Genomic DNA, 17631 nt, shown 5'->3' with positions numbered 1-17631 from the left:
TACTCTTGAAAACTAGGATCAATTTACTGAAAAATCGAAAAAGCAGGGTGTCTCTAAAGACTAACCATAATGAATACACCAAAAAGATATACTACTAAGTGGATGTTCAGGAGTAATAGGGTTTTGACAGGAATCTATTTTTACTTTCTCAGCTGCAAACTAGTTTCAAAACATATTTTTCCCCCCCACAAGACACAAATAGTATAAGATCAGTCTTTGTAAGAAAAATAAATTGCAATTTTATAGAACAATGCCAGATTAACAATTATTTATTTAAATTCATTGTTAAAATTACATTTGAATTATGCAGCTAATTGACAAAACAATCTGAAAATCCTGAACTATGGAAAATCCTAAACACATGGAAATTATAACAGACAACTTTTAAAAATTCAGTTGGGCAACTGCATTAAATATAATCAATGATCACAGAGAAAAACTAGTAAGAAAAAAACTGTAAAATATAATAGCCTTAAATCTAGTTATTCATACCTTTTATAATGTGTTATCAGTAGTTTATTTTAAAAAAAGTACTTTGTAAAACTTTGCTGCATACCTATATACCTTTCTAAATTTGAGGCTGTTTCTTTGAAATAATAATTCTTTGACATGTTGCTTCTGAGGATTTTAAGACTTACAGCTATAGCTTCTCTGATTTTCATTAATGCAGTCAATTGCTTGCATTTAAGACTGCATAAACAAATATTTTTGACAATTAATACATTTTAATTACTTTAAAGCAAAATGAACATCCATAAAAGGTAAATAAATTAACATTTAATTATGGAAATTTGCTATTGATTACTACAAATTGCTTCTAGAATGGGCATGTTCTTTTATTACTCTTAAGTATTGCAATTAAGATTTTTACATGTTAATTAGAATTGTTTTGGCATGGAAATTTCCACCCCTCTCTCTCTCTCAAAGCAGGTATGCACACCCACTCTTAAATTTTTTTCTGTCATCTAGTATATGTAAATAAGGAAAAGGACAACGTAGAGTACTTTGAAATAAAAAGGGGCATAATTCTATAAAGTAAAATGATCTTAAAACCAAATTAGAATTTTTTTTTCTTTTACAGCATTAAATATCTCAGCCAGAAACAGGAAGATTGAAACACGCAGGCCATATCTCAGAAAAATAATGAAAATATCTAAGAAGTAATATGTAGATTTCTAAAATCATAGGCAGTGTGATTAAGTAAAGAAATTATTAAAGATAAATAGCCTAGATTTTAACTTAAGGTGTGAAAAGTAAAATACCCTAATGTGAAGAGAATTCCCTGGTTTGTTTCCCAATGAATAGTTCTGTCCATATGCCAGCTACTGCTGTTCTATTGTTGCTTTAATTGTCCATACGGTTTTATCTTTTGTAGCCATTCCAATGTGTAAATCTTTAAATATTTCTCAGGAAACTTGTTAGAGGCTGGATGTTGAATTCCATCACTGAGAGAGTTTCAGTCTTACAGCAAACTGTAGGTTAGTGAGATTCTTCTCTTCTTAAACTACAGTGGGAAACTCACAAGCCCGGAGACTGAATAAGGCCTGCAACTTTATTTCATGTCACTTGGGATCATATCATTTTTTCCTTCTACATTACTTCTGGCTAACACTTAGCTATGCTTTAATTTATGGCCTACCAATGTGTGTGAAAGAGCTATTTGGCCCTCAGTAAGGGAAAGGATATTCCAGGTTTGAGTACATAAAATTTTACTTTGTGCCCTCTTGATTCTTCTATGGAAACTGTGGCTCATTGAAGTGGATGATAACTATTAGGAGCGTACTTACTGCATTGAAGTTGGGGAAGAGATTGACTGCTGCTGCAGTGTCCAGAGGAAATGGAAGAAATGGTTTAATATCCAGCGATGGCTGCAAAGGTGGAGCAGGAGGACGCACTAGGGCTGGAAGAGCAGGGCTCTGGCATGTACCACCTACACACAGAAAGAGACAGAAGACATTCAAAAATAATAAGATTACAAATAAACCCTCATAATCAATGCTAAAAAGCCACTATTGGGTCAAACATACATTTTTATTTGACCACAAATTACTGCATTATTGAAAAAGAGTGCAGCTGACTCAATGACTCTTGGTTATAGTTCTTTGCCAGTAATTGCTTCAGGTATCAATCTTTCATTATTTAAAATTAGCTAATAAACCATTTCTCTCCCTGGATTATCTGGAATGACAGCTCAGCCTACATCTGACTTCCCTTTACAACTTCAGCTAGTCTCATTCTGGTACAATTTCAGTGTTGTACTCCAGCCCTATTACTCAGATTCCTTGGGCAAACTTTGCTCCAAAAGAAAAAAACAAAACAACAACAACAACAAACCCAGCTGTTCTGCTCAGCAAAAGTCAAGCCATTTGCAGACTTTTCATTTTTTAATTAAATGCTCACTTATTGAGCTCGCAGCTTCAGAGTCCACCTAAACCTGGCAAACACAACATACCTTGCTGCCTCAGCAGTTGATCAATACAAATCTATTGCAAACACACTATTGAAATAAGAGTTTCAGCAGCCACTGAAATTCTGTTCATCCCTGCACTTCAAAGGGCCCTGACGAACACTCTCCGCTGTTGCAGGAGGTGGAGTTGATTCTTGTAAAGCAGAAAGCTCCTCCCTCCTAACGCCACCAACCACCCGGTCTGTGGGAACATTATGCAAACAAAAAAATCCCCTTGCATACCAGTAAGCAGCTACCTGTTTGCAGCAGACCATGTTTTACTTATTTGTTTGTCCCCTGCCACAGACAGCTGAAAGCTAGAAGGATTCAAGCCCTTTCTCTGCTTCCAGTGTCTCCCATGTTTTGGTTACATTCCAAAACATCAATTCCCTGTTAATTAAAGACTATTTGGATCCTAGGAAACTGTTAAAATATGCCAGTGTTCTTCTAATCCGAGAGGCAGGCAGCAGACTGTAAAAACCTGCTGGTAAGAGTCCAAGAAACATTTAAAAAATGGAAAGGGAGTTTTACCCCACTCATTGAACAGAGAGACAGGCAGACAGACCAACAGAGGGAGAGATCAGAAATCGGTTTCTTTTTTCCTCTCATACATACAGACACTTCATTAGACAAATGGCATACGTTTTTAAGACCTCTAATATAGTCAGAATGATATAGGGAACCTCTCTGTGTTGGCTAGCAAATCTGCTAACCAGGGTTGCAATTTAATGCTTCTAATTGAGGGCTAACAGCACAGGATTTAATTAACCAGTTGTAGCAGGCCATCAGTAGTTCTGCTTCTAGGTATAAAATCAGCTGGAGCCAAGTTTTCAAAGACAGTATTTTTTGCCAACTTTCAGTTCCTCTGTGAAGCATTTCACTAAGTATCATTGAAAGGAAAGCATTATCCACTAGTAAACCAAAGGTATTAGCTTAGGATTCATTCCAATCTCATGCTAGTTTTTGCCCTAGAGCAACCGTTTTCATTGTTGGAGTATTTTCTGCATTTGCCTCAGTGTAAGAGTTTACCAAATCAGACTCTTAAAATGAAGCAGCTAAGGACACAGGCAAGAGAAAAGCAGAAAGTAAAAGTTTTGCTTTCCATAGCTCATTAGAATAAAACCATCAACTATTTAACAATAGTGTAACATTGAATTTTAAGTCAGTAGAATGACCGACCGTAAGTGGGCTAGATGATAAGCCATTGGTTTGGCAATTGCTATGTTCTCACAGAATTATTACAAAAAAAGTGAACAAATAAACTCATCAGAATGATGATATGGTAGTGTTAAACAGGCCACTCTTACTCCTCCTGAACAGGAAAGGCCTATAAAGATGTCTGTTAGATGCTGGAATTACTTAATTTCTCTCATTTAAAGCTTTTACGGAACATGAAAAGAAGCCACACTTAGTGATAAAGGTCTTATTAGAAAGTTTCTAGGTTGCACCTTGTACAGAAGCACACACAAATGCCATGGTGAGCATTAGTCTGGCAACAGCAAAGAAATTAAAACTGATTAAATATCCTCCATCTCACAGATGCAAATGCAAACTGGATTCAGAAATATTGCATGTACTTGGCTCTTAGCAGGAAACCACCTCTTCTAGTGTATTATCTCAGTGCTATGGAGGAAATGTTCAGCCTCACAGGTTCTGACTACCTATAGCAACAGCATTACTATCCCATATGCTTGTGGTATACCATGCCATAAGGGATAAAATAGTTCTTTCTGTGATCCTTTCCTGTCACATGACTAGGCACTCACCCACCTGCCTCTGCCAGCCAGTGCTGCACAAAGTCATCTGGGGACAAGAATATACTTTAAAAGGAAAAACTCAGCCAGCTCTGCAGGACATTGGCTGGGACTCAGAGCCTCTGGAACAGAGTTTAAAATCTACCACAATCCCAGCTACGGTGGCACAGAAAATGAATATATTCAGGATTACAGCTGTTCTCTGTTTTTGCAATAGTGTCAGACATTTCCCTTAATGATGGAGCATGTGATAGGTATCATGAAATTTGAGCTTTCACTTGAAAGAAAAGTGTCTAATTTTTATGGCTGCAATTTTTTTTTTCCATTTCACAAGTGCAGAGTTGTACTCTAGAATCAGCAACAGAAACTCTGAAGCAATGGCAAGCACTTTTGAGACTCAGCTTAACTGAAAAGCCTTTGGACAATATTTGGGAACGTCAGCATTAACTGCTTCCATTCTAATCCATTAGCAGAGGCATGGAGAAGCGTAGAAGCCCACAGCAGAGAGTTCTTGCAGAGAACTTGTAGAGAAAATCCTTTTGTAAAGAAGAAAATATCAAGGACAGAAATGACAACAAGAAAGGAACACAAGAGAACAGAGAAAGCCAAACTGAAGAGAAAAAAAGAGGGATGTAGTAAAACTCAGAAAGCAAAGTTCCCTCTGTATCTAAGTGATGTCATGTGTGACAACAGCACACTCAGAAAATAGCAGTGATACCTATATGACTTTATAGCAAGACTTAGAGAGGTACTTTTAGTTATCCAGTGTTACTGAACTATCCATTAAGGTTCCTCATGATTGTTTTGCTGTTCTGGCACTTTCTGTACCAAAGGTTTTTGCACAAAGACCTCCACAGCTTTCCCTGTGCAGGTGCAACACTGCTGTCAGCAGAGCAATCCTACTCTGCCAGGAGGCTGCCTACTAAATGTTGAAATATTTGTGTCCTGCTGTAGATCTCTTCCTTAATCATTACTCAGAGGAGATGGCTTAATGCCATTCTCTTTACAAACCTCCCGTCAGCAGTGGTTGGAGTTTCACTTTGATGAATAAAGTGATGATATTTGCCATTAACTTCTCAGACCTTGGACAGGGTTTGTCCACAGCCTGTGTTTGATGCTCTGTATTATTACCTGAAGTTCAACTAAACATCACTGGCAAAAGCTAGGTGCATGCCTGGCATGACGTAAGAGACACAACAGTTACTCAGAATTAAAGGCAATATAGGCCTAAAGTTGCATTTGATGAGTAGTGTGCTACCATTCCTTAAAATAGGAAGAAACAACTTATTTACTAACTCCAGTTTTACAAGTTTGTGATATTATGCAAAAAGTACCTTTAAAAAGTACCTTTTTAAAGAGTGAGAGTCTTTCACAACATCCAGATCCTGAACTGGAGATGATTGTTCCAGACATCTGGGAAATTCATGTCAATGCTTTGAACTTAATTTTCTTTTGTAAATAGTACAGGAAAAATACAACTTAGAAGCTCAGCAATTAACCGTGCTTGAAGTAGTCATTTGTTCCTTCAATTTTCACACAATTTAAAACACGGGCAAGATAATCTCTTGGCCAGAGGCACTGGCAATACATCCAACGTAAACGTGTGCAAACAAGCTTGAAGAAAAACTTGCCATGAACCTCTGGCCCTTCCTATACCTCACTGAGACAGTTGCTGAGATTCTGAGAAGTTCAAATAACTCCCCCACTCTCAATAAAACTGAGTATTTTTAAAAAAGGATGCAATTTTGTGTCTCCAGTTGGGACTAAACACTTTGCTCTACCACTAGGTAATCTGTTTTGCAACACTTTTACATGAAATCCAGCAGCCAGTGCAGCATTTTGTCCTCAGCATATATAGCCTCCAAGCTGCAGAGCCACGTGTGCCCCATGAGGCCCATGCTCTGTATGGCATATCCTACTCAAGCAGTTCTCATTTTGAAGCCACTGATGTTTTGAACATCATAACTGCAACATCTTTCTTGTCTGTAACCTTAACCAAGGGAAAAAAAATAGAAGCATTCAGATGAAGAGAAGATTCTTGCAGGTTCAGCCTCAAACTGTCCATTCCATAGGGAATTCTCACGCTAGTTTTGTTCAGAGTTCAAACAGTAAATGACATCTTTTCCTCCAATTTTGACTTTAGATACCATGTTTCACTACAGAATTAAGAACAATCTTAAAATGAAAAGTCATTCCAAAATGAAGAAACAAGATTTCTTTAAAAATGGATTTTTTTTTACCTTACCTTATTTTCCTCCCAATTCTTTACAAAAAAATAACACCTTCATGTGGAAAATTTCACTTTCAATGAAATACCATTTTTCTCATGAAATATTTTCTGCCCAGTTAACCTGAGAAATCCCTCAAATCACTGCTAGGTAAAGAGTACATACATTTGTAAGTATTGTCCCTAATTATCTTGATTAAAACAAGCACAAAGATTGAATATGCACCAGGGAAACAAAAGAAAATAGTCATAGAGTGAAGGCATAATAGGGTGGGGTTTTCTTTATGTACTGAATAACAAATAACAAGTTTGCCTCTAGGTTTCTGCAGAAGTTGACGCCCTTATCTCTCAGGTCCTCTACCATATTGCTTAACAATTTGGCAACCCCATATCACTGCATTCTGGGATTTGGCTGTAAAGAAAGATCAGCTACATCTTCCCCTGCATAACCTTTCCTCATGCATAATCCTTTAACTCAACTGCAGATTCAGTTTCCAGAAAAAGAATCACTAGATCTCTTATCAAATAGCCTGTCCTAATGAAATATCCAGCTTGAATTTTGCAGATGCAAATAGTTTACATAGCTTTTGCAATGCATTTTGGAACTTGGAGGTACTATGCAAACTGGACAGAAGCTCTAAACTAATACCCTATTAATCTAAATCTTTTGCAATTCTTCCATCACTATTACCACCATAAACACTGAGTGAAAATGCAAATCTCTGCAGAATTCTATTTTCATTATTTCATTACTTTGCAATTTTTTCCTTCTGGCCATGTGTATGGCTTGGGCCCCTAATTCCATTTTCAATACATCAGAGACACCCTTCAATTTCCCTTCCATCCTGGAGTCTGAGTTTGTTTTCAGTATCATAATTTGTTTTTTCCCAGATATGAATATTCCCAGGTATTCCATCCTATCCCGCTTCTCCCAATACTTACATAATAGTATATTCTGGGCCAAAATAATATACATATCTTTTCTCTGCCTTGGCAGAAGCTCCAAGAACCTTTCAGCTGGTCTGATTCTGTGGGAGTAACTGAGAATACTACTGGATTCCATAAAGGTAACTTAAAAAGTTAACTTCAAAAAGGAATCATGAATTTTTATATAGAATCCTAATATCTGCCAGCTCACACCCAATAAGGATTAAAATATATTCTACAGAACCTGAGCCAAAAGAGGAGTTTTTGCCCAGTAAATTTTCAAGAAAACTTTGACTAACTTAAGTATAAAAGTGAAGGCTGGGAGCTCATGTTCCGTCTTATAAAGGCTAAGAAACTTATGTTTGGATAGTTCAAAAACAGTTAGATCTTTAAATTTATTACAAATTTAGTTTGTCAGTGGGGGAATGGAAGCCTGGAGCATATTTGAAAGGATTTGCTTCATAAACAAAATAAAGACATAAGCAATTAAGAACAGTAGGCTAGCCATGATGGATGATGAATTTTTATTTATCAAAAATAGTAGATACCACACTTAGGGCTTCAGAAAATCTGAAAAAATAAGAAATTTAAAGACATCCAAAGACAAAAGAATAACATTCTTTGGCATATAACATTGATCAGGGGATATGAATTGTAAATCTGGCTCTCAAGAATATTCTAGGTTAATATAATTTGTCAAGACATACAACTGCTAGATGACTCCCTCTTATCACTCCACTTTTGCAACAGATGTTTTTTTAGAAAGTGAAGAATTGTCACTTTAAAGATAAATTCAATTCCATAATAAATAATACCAGTGAGCTAACCTGAAATGGCAAAATAGTCTTCACCTAATCACAAAACACCCTTTTTATTACTACTACTAGTTAAGTAGTATTACCTAAGTATCTAAAATATACACCACCTAGGTATACAGAATGTTAGTTAACATGCAAACTGAACATATTATGTGCATAAATGGATACCCTTTTTAATCTTAAATATTTAATTTTAATAGGCTACATTTGTCCCCCATAATATTCCCCATAGACTGAAAGGAAGTTCTGTGGGACCAAGTAACACGATGCCTGTTGAGAATTTATTGTTCAGCAAATCTTGGTTTTGACCATTTATAGTGTTACAACTCAGTTCCTTGTGAATAATTTTGGGTTTCTTTTTCTTTTTTTTTTCTTTTTTAGAGAAGGGAGAATGAGGAGCTTAAGACTAAGTGCTTTTGACTCCTGTCTTGTTCATGGACTTTTTCTGGAGAGTGTTTTCATTACATAATAATCTCAGAAATATTTTGAAAATGAGGATATCCACATATAAACATAATATTATTTCATACAATCCCTCTTAGTTTCAGAAAAATGTAAAATAAAAAATCAAAACAATATTTGATATTTGACACCCACTAAAAAGGACAAACTCCCAAAACTGGGTTCCAACCACACCAGCTTCTCTCCTGCTGACTCTCCTGAGACAACTTGAGGTTCAAGTACACTATGTGGCAATACAAGCTCTTTCATAGGTTTTGCTGTTAGTAATGTTAACAGTTGCTAGTTACTTTGAAGAGGATGAATGCAACAGTGTCTCAGCTGTGGAGCTCTGTGAGTAATCGATTTTTCAGTTCACTGGCCAAACCAAAAAATAAAAACAATTAGGGAAAAAAATCATTGTGTCAGCTGAAACACTTCTTTCACCCCAAATGAAATTCTTTAGTTTGCCCACGGATACTTAACCCCTTTAATTATTTAAATTTTGTCAAACTTCAAACATCAAAACCAAACAGGCAACTCAAAACTACTCGTTACAAAATATTTTTGCATTTTCTAATTTTTCCCACCCCCCCTTTTTTTTTTAACTAAAACTCTTCCAATCTGGCACAAATCAGTACCCACTATTCTTTTATAGAGTGCTTTTTTCAGCACATCTACTATTCATCTGGAACATTTGATTCAGCTCTGGTCACTTGCTGCTATTCAAAGCATTGTTTTGTCTAGAGACTATATTTATTCTGTGATTCTTGCAAAGTGAGTTAGTTTAGAAAAAGTATGAGTTCTTTTTTTATTATTATATTAGTTTTAACAGCCTGTGGCTATGCATCATATCCTTTTTTTTTTTTTAAACTCTTTTCTCTCACATTTACACCATTTTGAAAAATGCAAAATTATATATTCTAATACAAATATTTTGACTGAAAATTGTACTCCTTTTTATACCTAAAGGAGTACATTTTTTGTTTGGTTGTGTGGAAACCTATAAATCTATTGTTATGATGCAGGGTTGGGAAAATGCAAAGACAAATTTGCATGTATATTCTGATGTCTGTTATCTCTTTTCATGATTCTCCTTACTTTTGATAAACAAGTTCAGGCTCCCACTTCCCGGTTGCTGCCTTCTTTCCCCCTACTCCCCTGCCATTATCCATTTGCATTAGTAAAAAGATGGGCCTGAGTTACAGGTGATAAAGTCCAGCCTGTCTGAATAGGATCAAAGAGCACAGCAGTGTGCAGGCCTTGCACTCCTCAGGTCATAAGGAAACTAATGCTGTAGCCTCCATGAACCCCATAATGTATTATTTCCTCCTCCCCTACCTTATCTACCATATGCTATGGCCCACAGAAAACACTTTATCAATAATAAGCATTTTTAATTGAGTAAAGTCTACTGAAAAAAATGATCTGAACCTCACTACTTAATGCTGTCTAACCATGAATTCCACTAACTCACTACAGACAACATCTTCCATGGATTACAAATTGCATAAGGGCAGCAGCTAAGCTTTTTATTTTAGCAATGGGGGCATGACTTACCGAATTGAGCTCTTCAGAATCCTTTGAGGTTTTATTACAGTTGGTCAGGCAATTTTGGATGATTATTTCCCCATTGGAAGCTGTCGGATTACTGAAAACGAAATTATCCAGAGCAAATGTTCCACTTTCTGTAAAGTGGCTGTCTCCATTGGAGGGAAACAACGGGAGATTGGCCCGTTTGGCCACCTTGCATTTTATCAGCTGACAACATCAAGTACCAGCCAAGCCAGCTACCGGGGAATCAGAAACCCCAAGACTGCTTGCATCGTGGCTTTGAAGAAAACCAAGAAGCAAAATGCTCGTGATGAATGCACGCATGTTCAGGTTCTCTACACTTTTCAGCAAATGAAGACGTTTTCCCATAGTGCTAGCCTGATTCCAACATTATTGATCAGCACACTCAGGATCTCTCCTAACCAGCAGGTCAGCGTGCATGGTTGGTTTCTTCTGATAGAGAACAGCTAGACCTTATTAGATCTAACCAATAAGAGGCCCAGCAAAAATATTGTTATAAACTAAATGGACCTAAGTATTGAATCACAGGGAGATAGCTGTTGAAAGGCATTGAGAGTTATCCCACAGTGTGCTCCTCTGAGGTCATGCTCTCCCAAAAGATCCTAACCACAAAGACTTAAAAATAAACCACAAATAAATAAATAAATAAATAAAGTAAAATGCAAGCATCAGCCAAGTATTATGAAAATCTCATTAATTTCAAAGCTTTACACTTTTTGACATTTACAAAATCTTTGACCTGGCATATTCTGTGGTTGGATTTTTCTGATGTTTTTAAAAAGGTCATGTTTATGGTATAATGAGCACAGATTTGCAAGGGTTATTAATCAGAAGAACACTGTATTGCAAACAGATTTTCAAATAATTTTTCATTTTTTATGATGCATGTATTAGCTATTTTAAAAGCCCTATTTTTCAAGAGCATGCTTGGGAGAAAAAAAACAATTAACTTCTCATGTCTTTATCTTAAATGAAACAAGCATACAACTGAGACAAATATATGATTAATACCATGAAATGGACACAATCCACTAGCAAACTCTGACTATAAGAGTAGCAGCAATGTGCAGCAATGTCCCTTACATTTAGCAATAGGAGAGCTTGATACTAACAAGTTTTATTAATTATCCACTGAAAGCAGTTTTAACACATTTTTAGCTGCATAGTGCAAGGGTAGGGGAAACTTAATGCCCATAATTATTGCATGCTTCCAGAGCAAAACTTTGCTCTTGTGCTAGCAGCCCAACTTCTGTCATTTTATTGAATAATGGGTAGATAGACTTGAGAAGTCACTGACTTAGGAAAAGGATGACAGAGTTCAAGTCAAGGGAGTGAAGTCTACGCAGGTCAATGCCAGCTCCATGAAGAGAGAGGGAGACAGAGGGGTGCAGAGAGAAAACAGTGATGGAAAGTCCAGGGTTATGCAGATGCATTTGGCTGTTGCTCTTTCTGTAAGACCACCGGTAGCACACAAGGAACGTGACAGTTGTCCTGTGAATCTACGCCAGTGTTGCATGGACTGGGGCAAGGTTCCCCCTGAATTAACATCACAGAGTTTTTGTAAGGCTCAAGCCCAGCCCATGTGTACATACATAACAAAAAATGTACAGAATACATATTGATATAAAGCAGTATTTTTCCATGCATAAAGACATAAATGTTTACATAATACTTTAAAAACTATTACAGTCTCAGAATTTTGATTCACAGAAAACACGGTCCATCTATAAGTTTAAACTTAGTAGGTTTATGGTCTACTCTAGTAGGCAAAAGAATAAATGGTATCATTTCTTGCTGAACTTTACTGGGAAGAAAAAGTAAAGTGGAAGAAAAAGTATGAGATTTACAAATGGATAATGAGAACAGCCACAGATATGTTAGACAGCAGTGAGATTTAAAGAATAAAATATCATAGGCTCTTGGGCATAAAGCACTATTCAGTTTATGGTGGCTTGAAGGTACTTGTTAAGATAAATTATATATTATTCTATCATTTGTTCCTACATGCATTCCTAAATTAAAAATATTTCAGGCTATTTGACTGAAGACTTTTTCCCATCAATATGCACTCTGAATGATGTATCCGGAGTTCCAAAAGAAAAGTAACCCAAATCAGTAAACATGAATATCTTTCATACTATCCTGTCTCAGCATTTAAGACCAGAAAAAATAATTAGATCATGTGGTCTGATCATCTCTAAATCCCAACCCATTATTTTTCATAAACCCTTGACTATACTTCAATGAAACTAAACCATTTCAGTCCACAGGAGATAGAGCTGTCTGTGAAAAAACAAGAGCCTGAGGCTCTATCTGCGACCAAGACTTTCTGGAAAGAAACTAGTGAAACAATGAACTTCTCCTAGCAGGCAATCTATGCTTTATATTAAGAAGGAAGGCAAAGAAAAACAGATAGTTATTGGCAGTCTGCTGTCCCACAGAGATGAGGGAAAAGAGGGATGAAATGTTTAGTTAATTGGTAAGTTTGACCCTTAATAAAAGAGTTTTGCGCCACCTCAAAGCACTCATGCACTGTTTGCAGTAATGACTGATCTCTGGACTTTCATCAGAAGGCAATACAGAAATAAATAAAAAAATTAATTGGCCAATTGCACTCTGGGGGAAGAAAAACCTTCCTAACTCTTGCTAAGATTTGATTAAGGTCATTATCTTCAGCATTACGCAGTTCAGGCCAGTGTACATCATACTGTCCCACTGAGATGTGACAGGACAGGTTGCTTTGTTGCCCCACTGCCCATAGCTGAAGGTTAACTACAGCTACTGCAAGGTAACAAGTTGGGTGTGCACGTAAGAGAAAAGCACACACACTGACAAGAGAGCAGTCCTTTAGTGTGATGAAGTCCATTTAATTCACCAAGTATTGCTATTTGTCACCAACTTTCTTAAGATCTTTGTTTTGTCATACTGAACAACACATGTGCCATTCTTCATTTGTCTGACGAAGATGTGGGATGCAAATGATTAGCAGCTTCCAGACTGTGGTACTGAGTTTTGAGTTTAGCAAGGGATCAAGCACAAAAGGACAGCAGGTGCTGATGGAGCACAAAACCCTCAAGAAGTTAAGGGCAAGCTGTTTGCATCAAGTCTGGGAGGGGGAAACATGGAGCGGAGAGAAAGGGAAGCTAAGTGGAAGTAAGAAGGCAAAAGGGAGAGCCAGAATGGAAATAAAAGAATGGGATGATGGAAATCAATGGAACAAATTTGAACCCTGGCCAGAATCATTTTAAACAGATGTTTTATGGAAATTCTATATCCAGCCACAGATTTAGCTTTAATAAAGTTTAAGTAGGACACACTAAAGTAGGAGACTTAAAGATAAAATCATTAACTCTTAATGGGTTATTTTGCATTTTACAAAATTACTATTTTTAGCAGCATTTGAACGCAGCAATAGATGTATTGTATTGTGTAGATACAATATCTGCATTGTATCTAGAAAACACTAACATCATTGGTAAAATTATTTATTGCAATCACACACTGTTCCTGTGCAGTTCAAATTTAAAGGAGGCTTGGCTTTTTGTTTTTTGTTTTTGTTTTTTTTTAATACAGAGATAAATATGTGCCATATTACATGCTGGAAAACAGCTTCTAGGTTTTAATTCACAGTAGAACCCCATGAATAAATGTTTACATTTCCTTCCAAAAACTGTGGAACTGTGCCTCTATACACTGAGCTATCATCAAGAAAACAGCTACTCCATAAAGTAGCAAATTTTTATATTCAAAATGTATAAGCAAAAAAATCCACCAAGATACAATTTATCAGATAAAGATATATAGGAAAGTTTTATTAGGAACAGTGAAGAAAACACTGGTTTTCCCAACTCTCACAGAGATCAAAGGTGAGCATATTTTATACAGTGCTCTGTAAGAGCATCAACCTGTATATACTAATGCAGTAGAGGTGGAATCAAATCCAACTTCCAGTTGACTGTCCCTACAAATCAGAACAGAGGAATGGAGAAGAAAGTGAAGACTGTTAAAGACATCTGTATGAGGTGTTCCTGCAAACGTTAGGCACCAGTGAGTTCCCCCTGATCTCTACAGTGGCCGACTCAAGCATCAGAGCTCAGAGCCAGCACATCGAAATCTGATTCTTGGTGAGATTCCATAAATGTTCACATTTGAGTTACCCTTTAGCTGCCAAAAAAAAAAAAAAAAAAAAAGAAGTATAAATTCCAAAGGCACAAGCCTCACATCTTGATAATGTGAAACTGCACAAGCAGGATACCTTCATTCTCAGTAATGGACCCAAGCCAACACCCTTCTGTGGAAGTGAACAACAAAACAAATCAGACTATTCTGAATTCACTTTTATAAAGCTGTTTCTGCCTTCCCTGTCATAGCAAAGCACTCTGAAACCATGCTTTATGCCAGAAAGAAACAAGAATCCCACCTTCCTTGTATGAGGCTTTGGCATTTGCACGATGCCTCTGCAATCACAGAGCTATGGGTTACTAATTGTAACTCTTTCTCCACAGCATTTTGGCTGATACTTTGCTTCAAGATGTCATTGCTTGTGATTAGAAGAGGGAAGGAGGACACTGTCAAATTGAACTTTTTTCTGTGTTGCAAATTTCTGTCACAACTTGATTTTGTCTTCTCTGTACATCTATATGCATAGTTACACTCATGTCTAGTTATTATGGAAGCAAATCTTTATAAAAGTTTAAAAATTGATAGTGAAAATTAAGATAATAGATTTTAATAAAAATCTTAATAAAATAAAAAAAATAATAAAAATTAAGAAAGAGAAAAAGAAAAATCTTAACAAAAACTGAGATATGCATGTTTATCAAAGGCCCACATTGAAGTCTGCTCTGTAACTCTCCACAGCCTCATGGAAATGTCCTAACAGTCGGGCTGTTGACTACCTAGGGATACTCGCACAATAATCTCTTTTTGGAGTGGTTTAGCTTTGGGTAAATACCTCCTTCACTTCATGAAGGAATTTAGCTTGGGTTTCCAGCATTCCACAAAAATCCCCTAACCATGGGGCTGGTGTCTTTCTGGGAAAGTGAATATATATATATATTTTATTAAGTGGAAAAGTTCTAAAAAAATGATTATTTGTAAAGAAGGGATATGGAAACTTTAATTTTGGCAAGTCTACACCTGTCTGAGCTTCAGCTTGAGGTTTACTGCCCCTCTCTTGTCATCTGTGGAAATGCTGGAATGTCCTGTTTTTATATCTCTGTGTAAAACATGCCTGCAATTTCAAAAAAGTTTATGAAGCAAAGAAAATTACCTCCCAGCATTCTTTACAGGTGGGGGGAAAGCATCACGGGTTTTGCAGAGAAGACGCAAAGGACAAAAGAAAATTTTCCAGAAACGCAGGCACATCAGGCCCAATCTATGTAATCCATAACATGTTGGATGCTCCAGGCTGCATCCAGGGAAATAGATAAAGGCACATCCTCCACAGATATAATGAATGGGAATCCCTGTCCCTGGCTAATATAAATTGTGCTTGTTGGTGGGTAATTTTATTGATTACAGTCCAGTTACATTTACACACATACATGTAACAGTTTTCAGTAAAGTAGCTTAAACTATTGGTTAAAGACTACAGACACCATAAAGTACTTATAGAGCTATAGGCTATATGATTTAGCTATGATTTTCTGGCTTTCCTGTATCTTACCCAGATCATTCTATCTGGTGGCATAAAACTATTCTGTGATGAATTCACGTTATTATTCATCCCATTCAGAACTTTTTCCTCACCCAGTAAAGCATGAGCAATTTTCATAGATTCTGACACAGATTTTGTCATAAGGTTCTCTGAGTTGATCACACACCCCACAATTGTAAAGAACAGACTGTAGCACAGTATCTCGTGTATCTTTGGTTACACTTTTATAGGGCAGAAGGTGGCAAGGCATGGCCTTGCCGCTACGCTCAGCATACTAATGTGCAGAATTCACTGATGGCTAGGTATGTCAAAGCATGGTGGAAGGGACAGATACTATTTATCTGCATTTTTATACAGGCCAGGAACAGCCTAAAGCCATCTCTGAAGAAAGAGGTGTATGACAAGAACTCAAGTAATAATACCTTTCCTATCCTGCTCTTGAGCCAGCCTAGCTATGTTCTGGTCCTCCATCAAGGCATCCTGTAATGTTACAGTCCCTGTCCCAGGAAGTAAACAAAGGAAAGATATACAAAATTATTAAACAGCCATTTTAGGGAGCTCCCTTTTTGCTCATGCAATCACACTATTCAGAATATTTATTTATACACCCATATAGCTTTGAAAAGTTCACTTTGTGAGTATTGAAAACTCAAGTTAGACGTGCACTGATTTTTCCTTGGGAGCTATTCATGGACTAGAATTCATCATTTCTTGAAGTAACTATAAATAAACCATATCTAGAAACAGGCATGATATAAAAACAACCTTCCTTTCCCCTCCCCACCCCCTCAAAAAGAAGATTTCAATTCATTCCTTTCAAAGACTATCTTTCATCTATTTCCTTATTAAAGTGCTGTAAAAATCAAGTCTAGGGAATAACATACTAAAACTGTCACTCCACAGCAAAAAGAAAGTCTCAGTTGACATGTTTTATTTTATTTTAAAGTCTTGCTGTGCTAGAAAGACAAAACAAAACAGAAGAACTAACTTTGATTCTGCTAGGTAGCAGTTATTTGAGAGATACTAAGGTCAATGCTTTTATTTGGAAGGCATTATAACCAGGCCTTGTAACCACAATACAATAGAACACAGTACCAAGAAAGAGGAGAAAAAAAAACCCTATCCAGACTTTTCTGATAATCCATGTAGACCACAAGGATCAGAATCATGCATTTTTATAATACAAAGTCTAGCTATTATAATTCCAGATGATACTGGGTATATTTTATAAAAGAAGTATTTGCTTTGATTCTTTAAATTTATTGTATTTCTTTCTTTGAGTATTTGGAGTGAAGCAGGAATAATCATTTGGCTTTTGCATCACATTATTTTATATGCTCCTAATATTTTTCATTATTTTTTCAAATTACAATAGAAAAGTAACCCACTCAATTTAGGCAACAGACATTCATTTAATTGTGGCACTACTGGAGCAAGTCCAGCGAAGGGCTACAAAGATGATTAGGGGACTGGAGCATCTCTCTTATGAGGAAAGGCTGAGAGAGCTGGGCCTGTTTAGCTTGGAGAAGAGAAGGCTGAGAGGAGATCTCATCAATGTGTACAAGTATCTGAAGGGAGGGTGTCGAGAGGATGGAGCCAGACTCTTTTCAGTGGTGCCCAGCAACAGGACGCAAGGCAACGGGCACAAACTGAAACACAGACACTTCCATCTGAACATGAGGAAAAACTTCTTCACTGTGAGGGCGACAGAGCACTGGAACAGGTTGTCCAGAGAGGTTGTGGAGTCTCCTTCTCTGGAGATATTCAAAACACGCCTGGACACGATT

General features: G+C 36.8%; 1 protein-coding gene across 6 annotated transcripts in view; it reads right to left on the bottom strand.

Annotated features, from left to right (window-relative positions):
• The window catches only part of ZNF385D (zinc finger protein 385D), a 445449-nt gene that overhangs the window by 132975 nt on the left and 294843 nt on the right, over positions 1–17631 (bottom strand). For 5 of the 6 annotated variants that reach the window (XM_067291510.1, XM_067291512.1, XM_067291513.1 and 2 more), the window contains one exon: positions 1788–1930. In XM_067291510.1, coding sequence (XP_067147611.1) covers positions 1788–1930 — 143 coding nt within the window. Of the gene's footprint in view, positions 1–1787; positions 1931–16266; positions 16342–17631 lie in introns of all 6 variants that reach the window. The other variant, XM_013941432.2, reaches the window with a different exon arrangement.

This window comes from Apteryx mantelli, chromosome 2, assembly GCF_036417845.1.
Source record: "Apteryx mantelli isolate bAptMan1 chromosome 2, bAptMan1.hap1, whole genome shotgun sequence".
Lineage (NCBI taxonomy): Eukaryota > Metazoa > Chordata > Aves > Apterygiformes > Apterygidae > Apteryx > Apteryx mantelli.
Note: the sequence above shows the minus strand (reverse complement) of the source record. Positions and strands in the feature narration are given on the sequence as shown.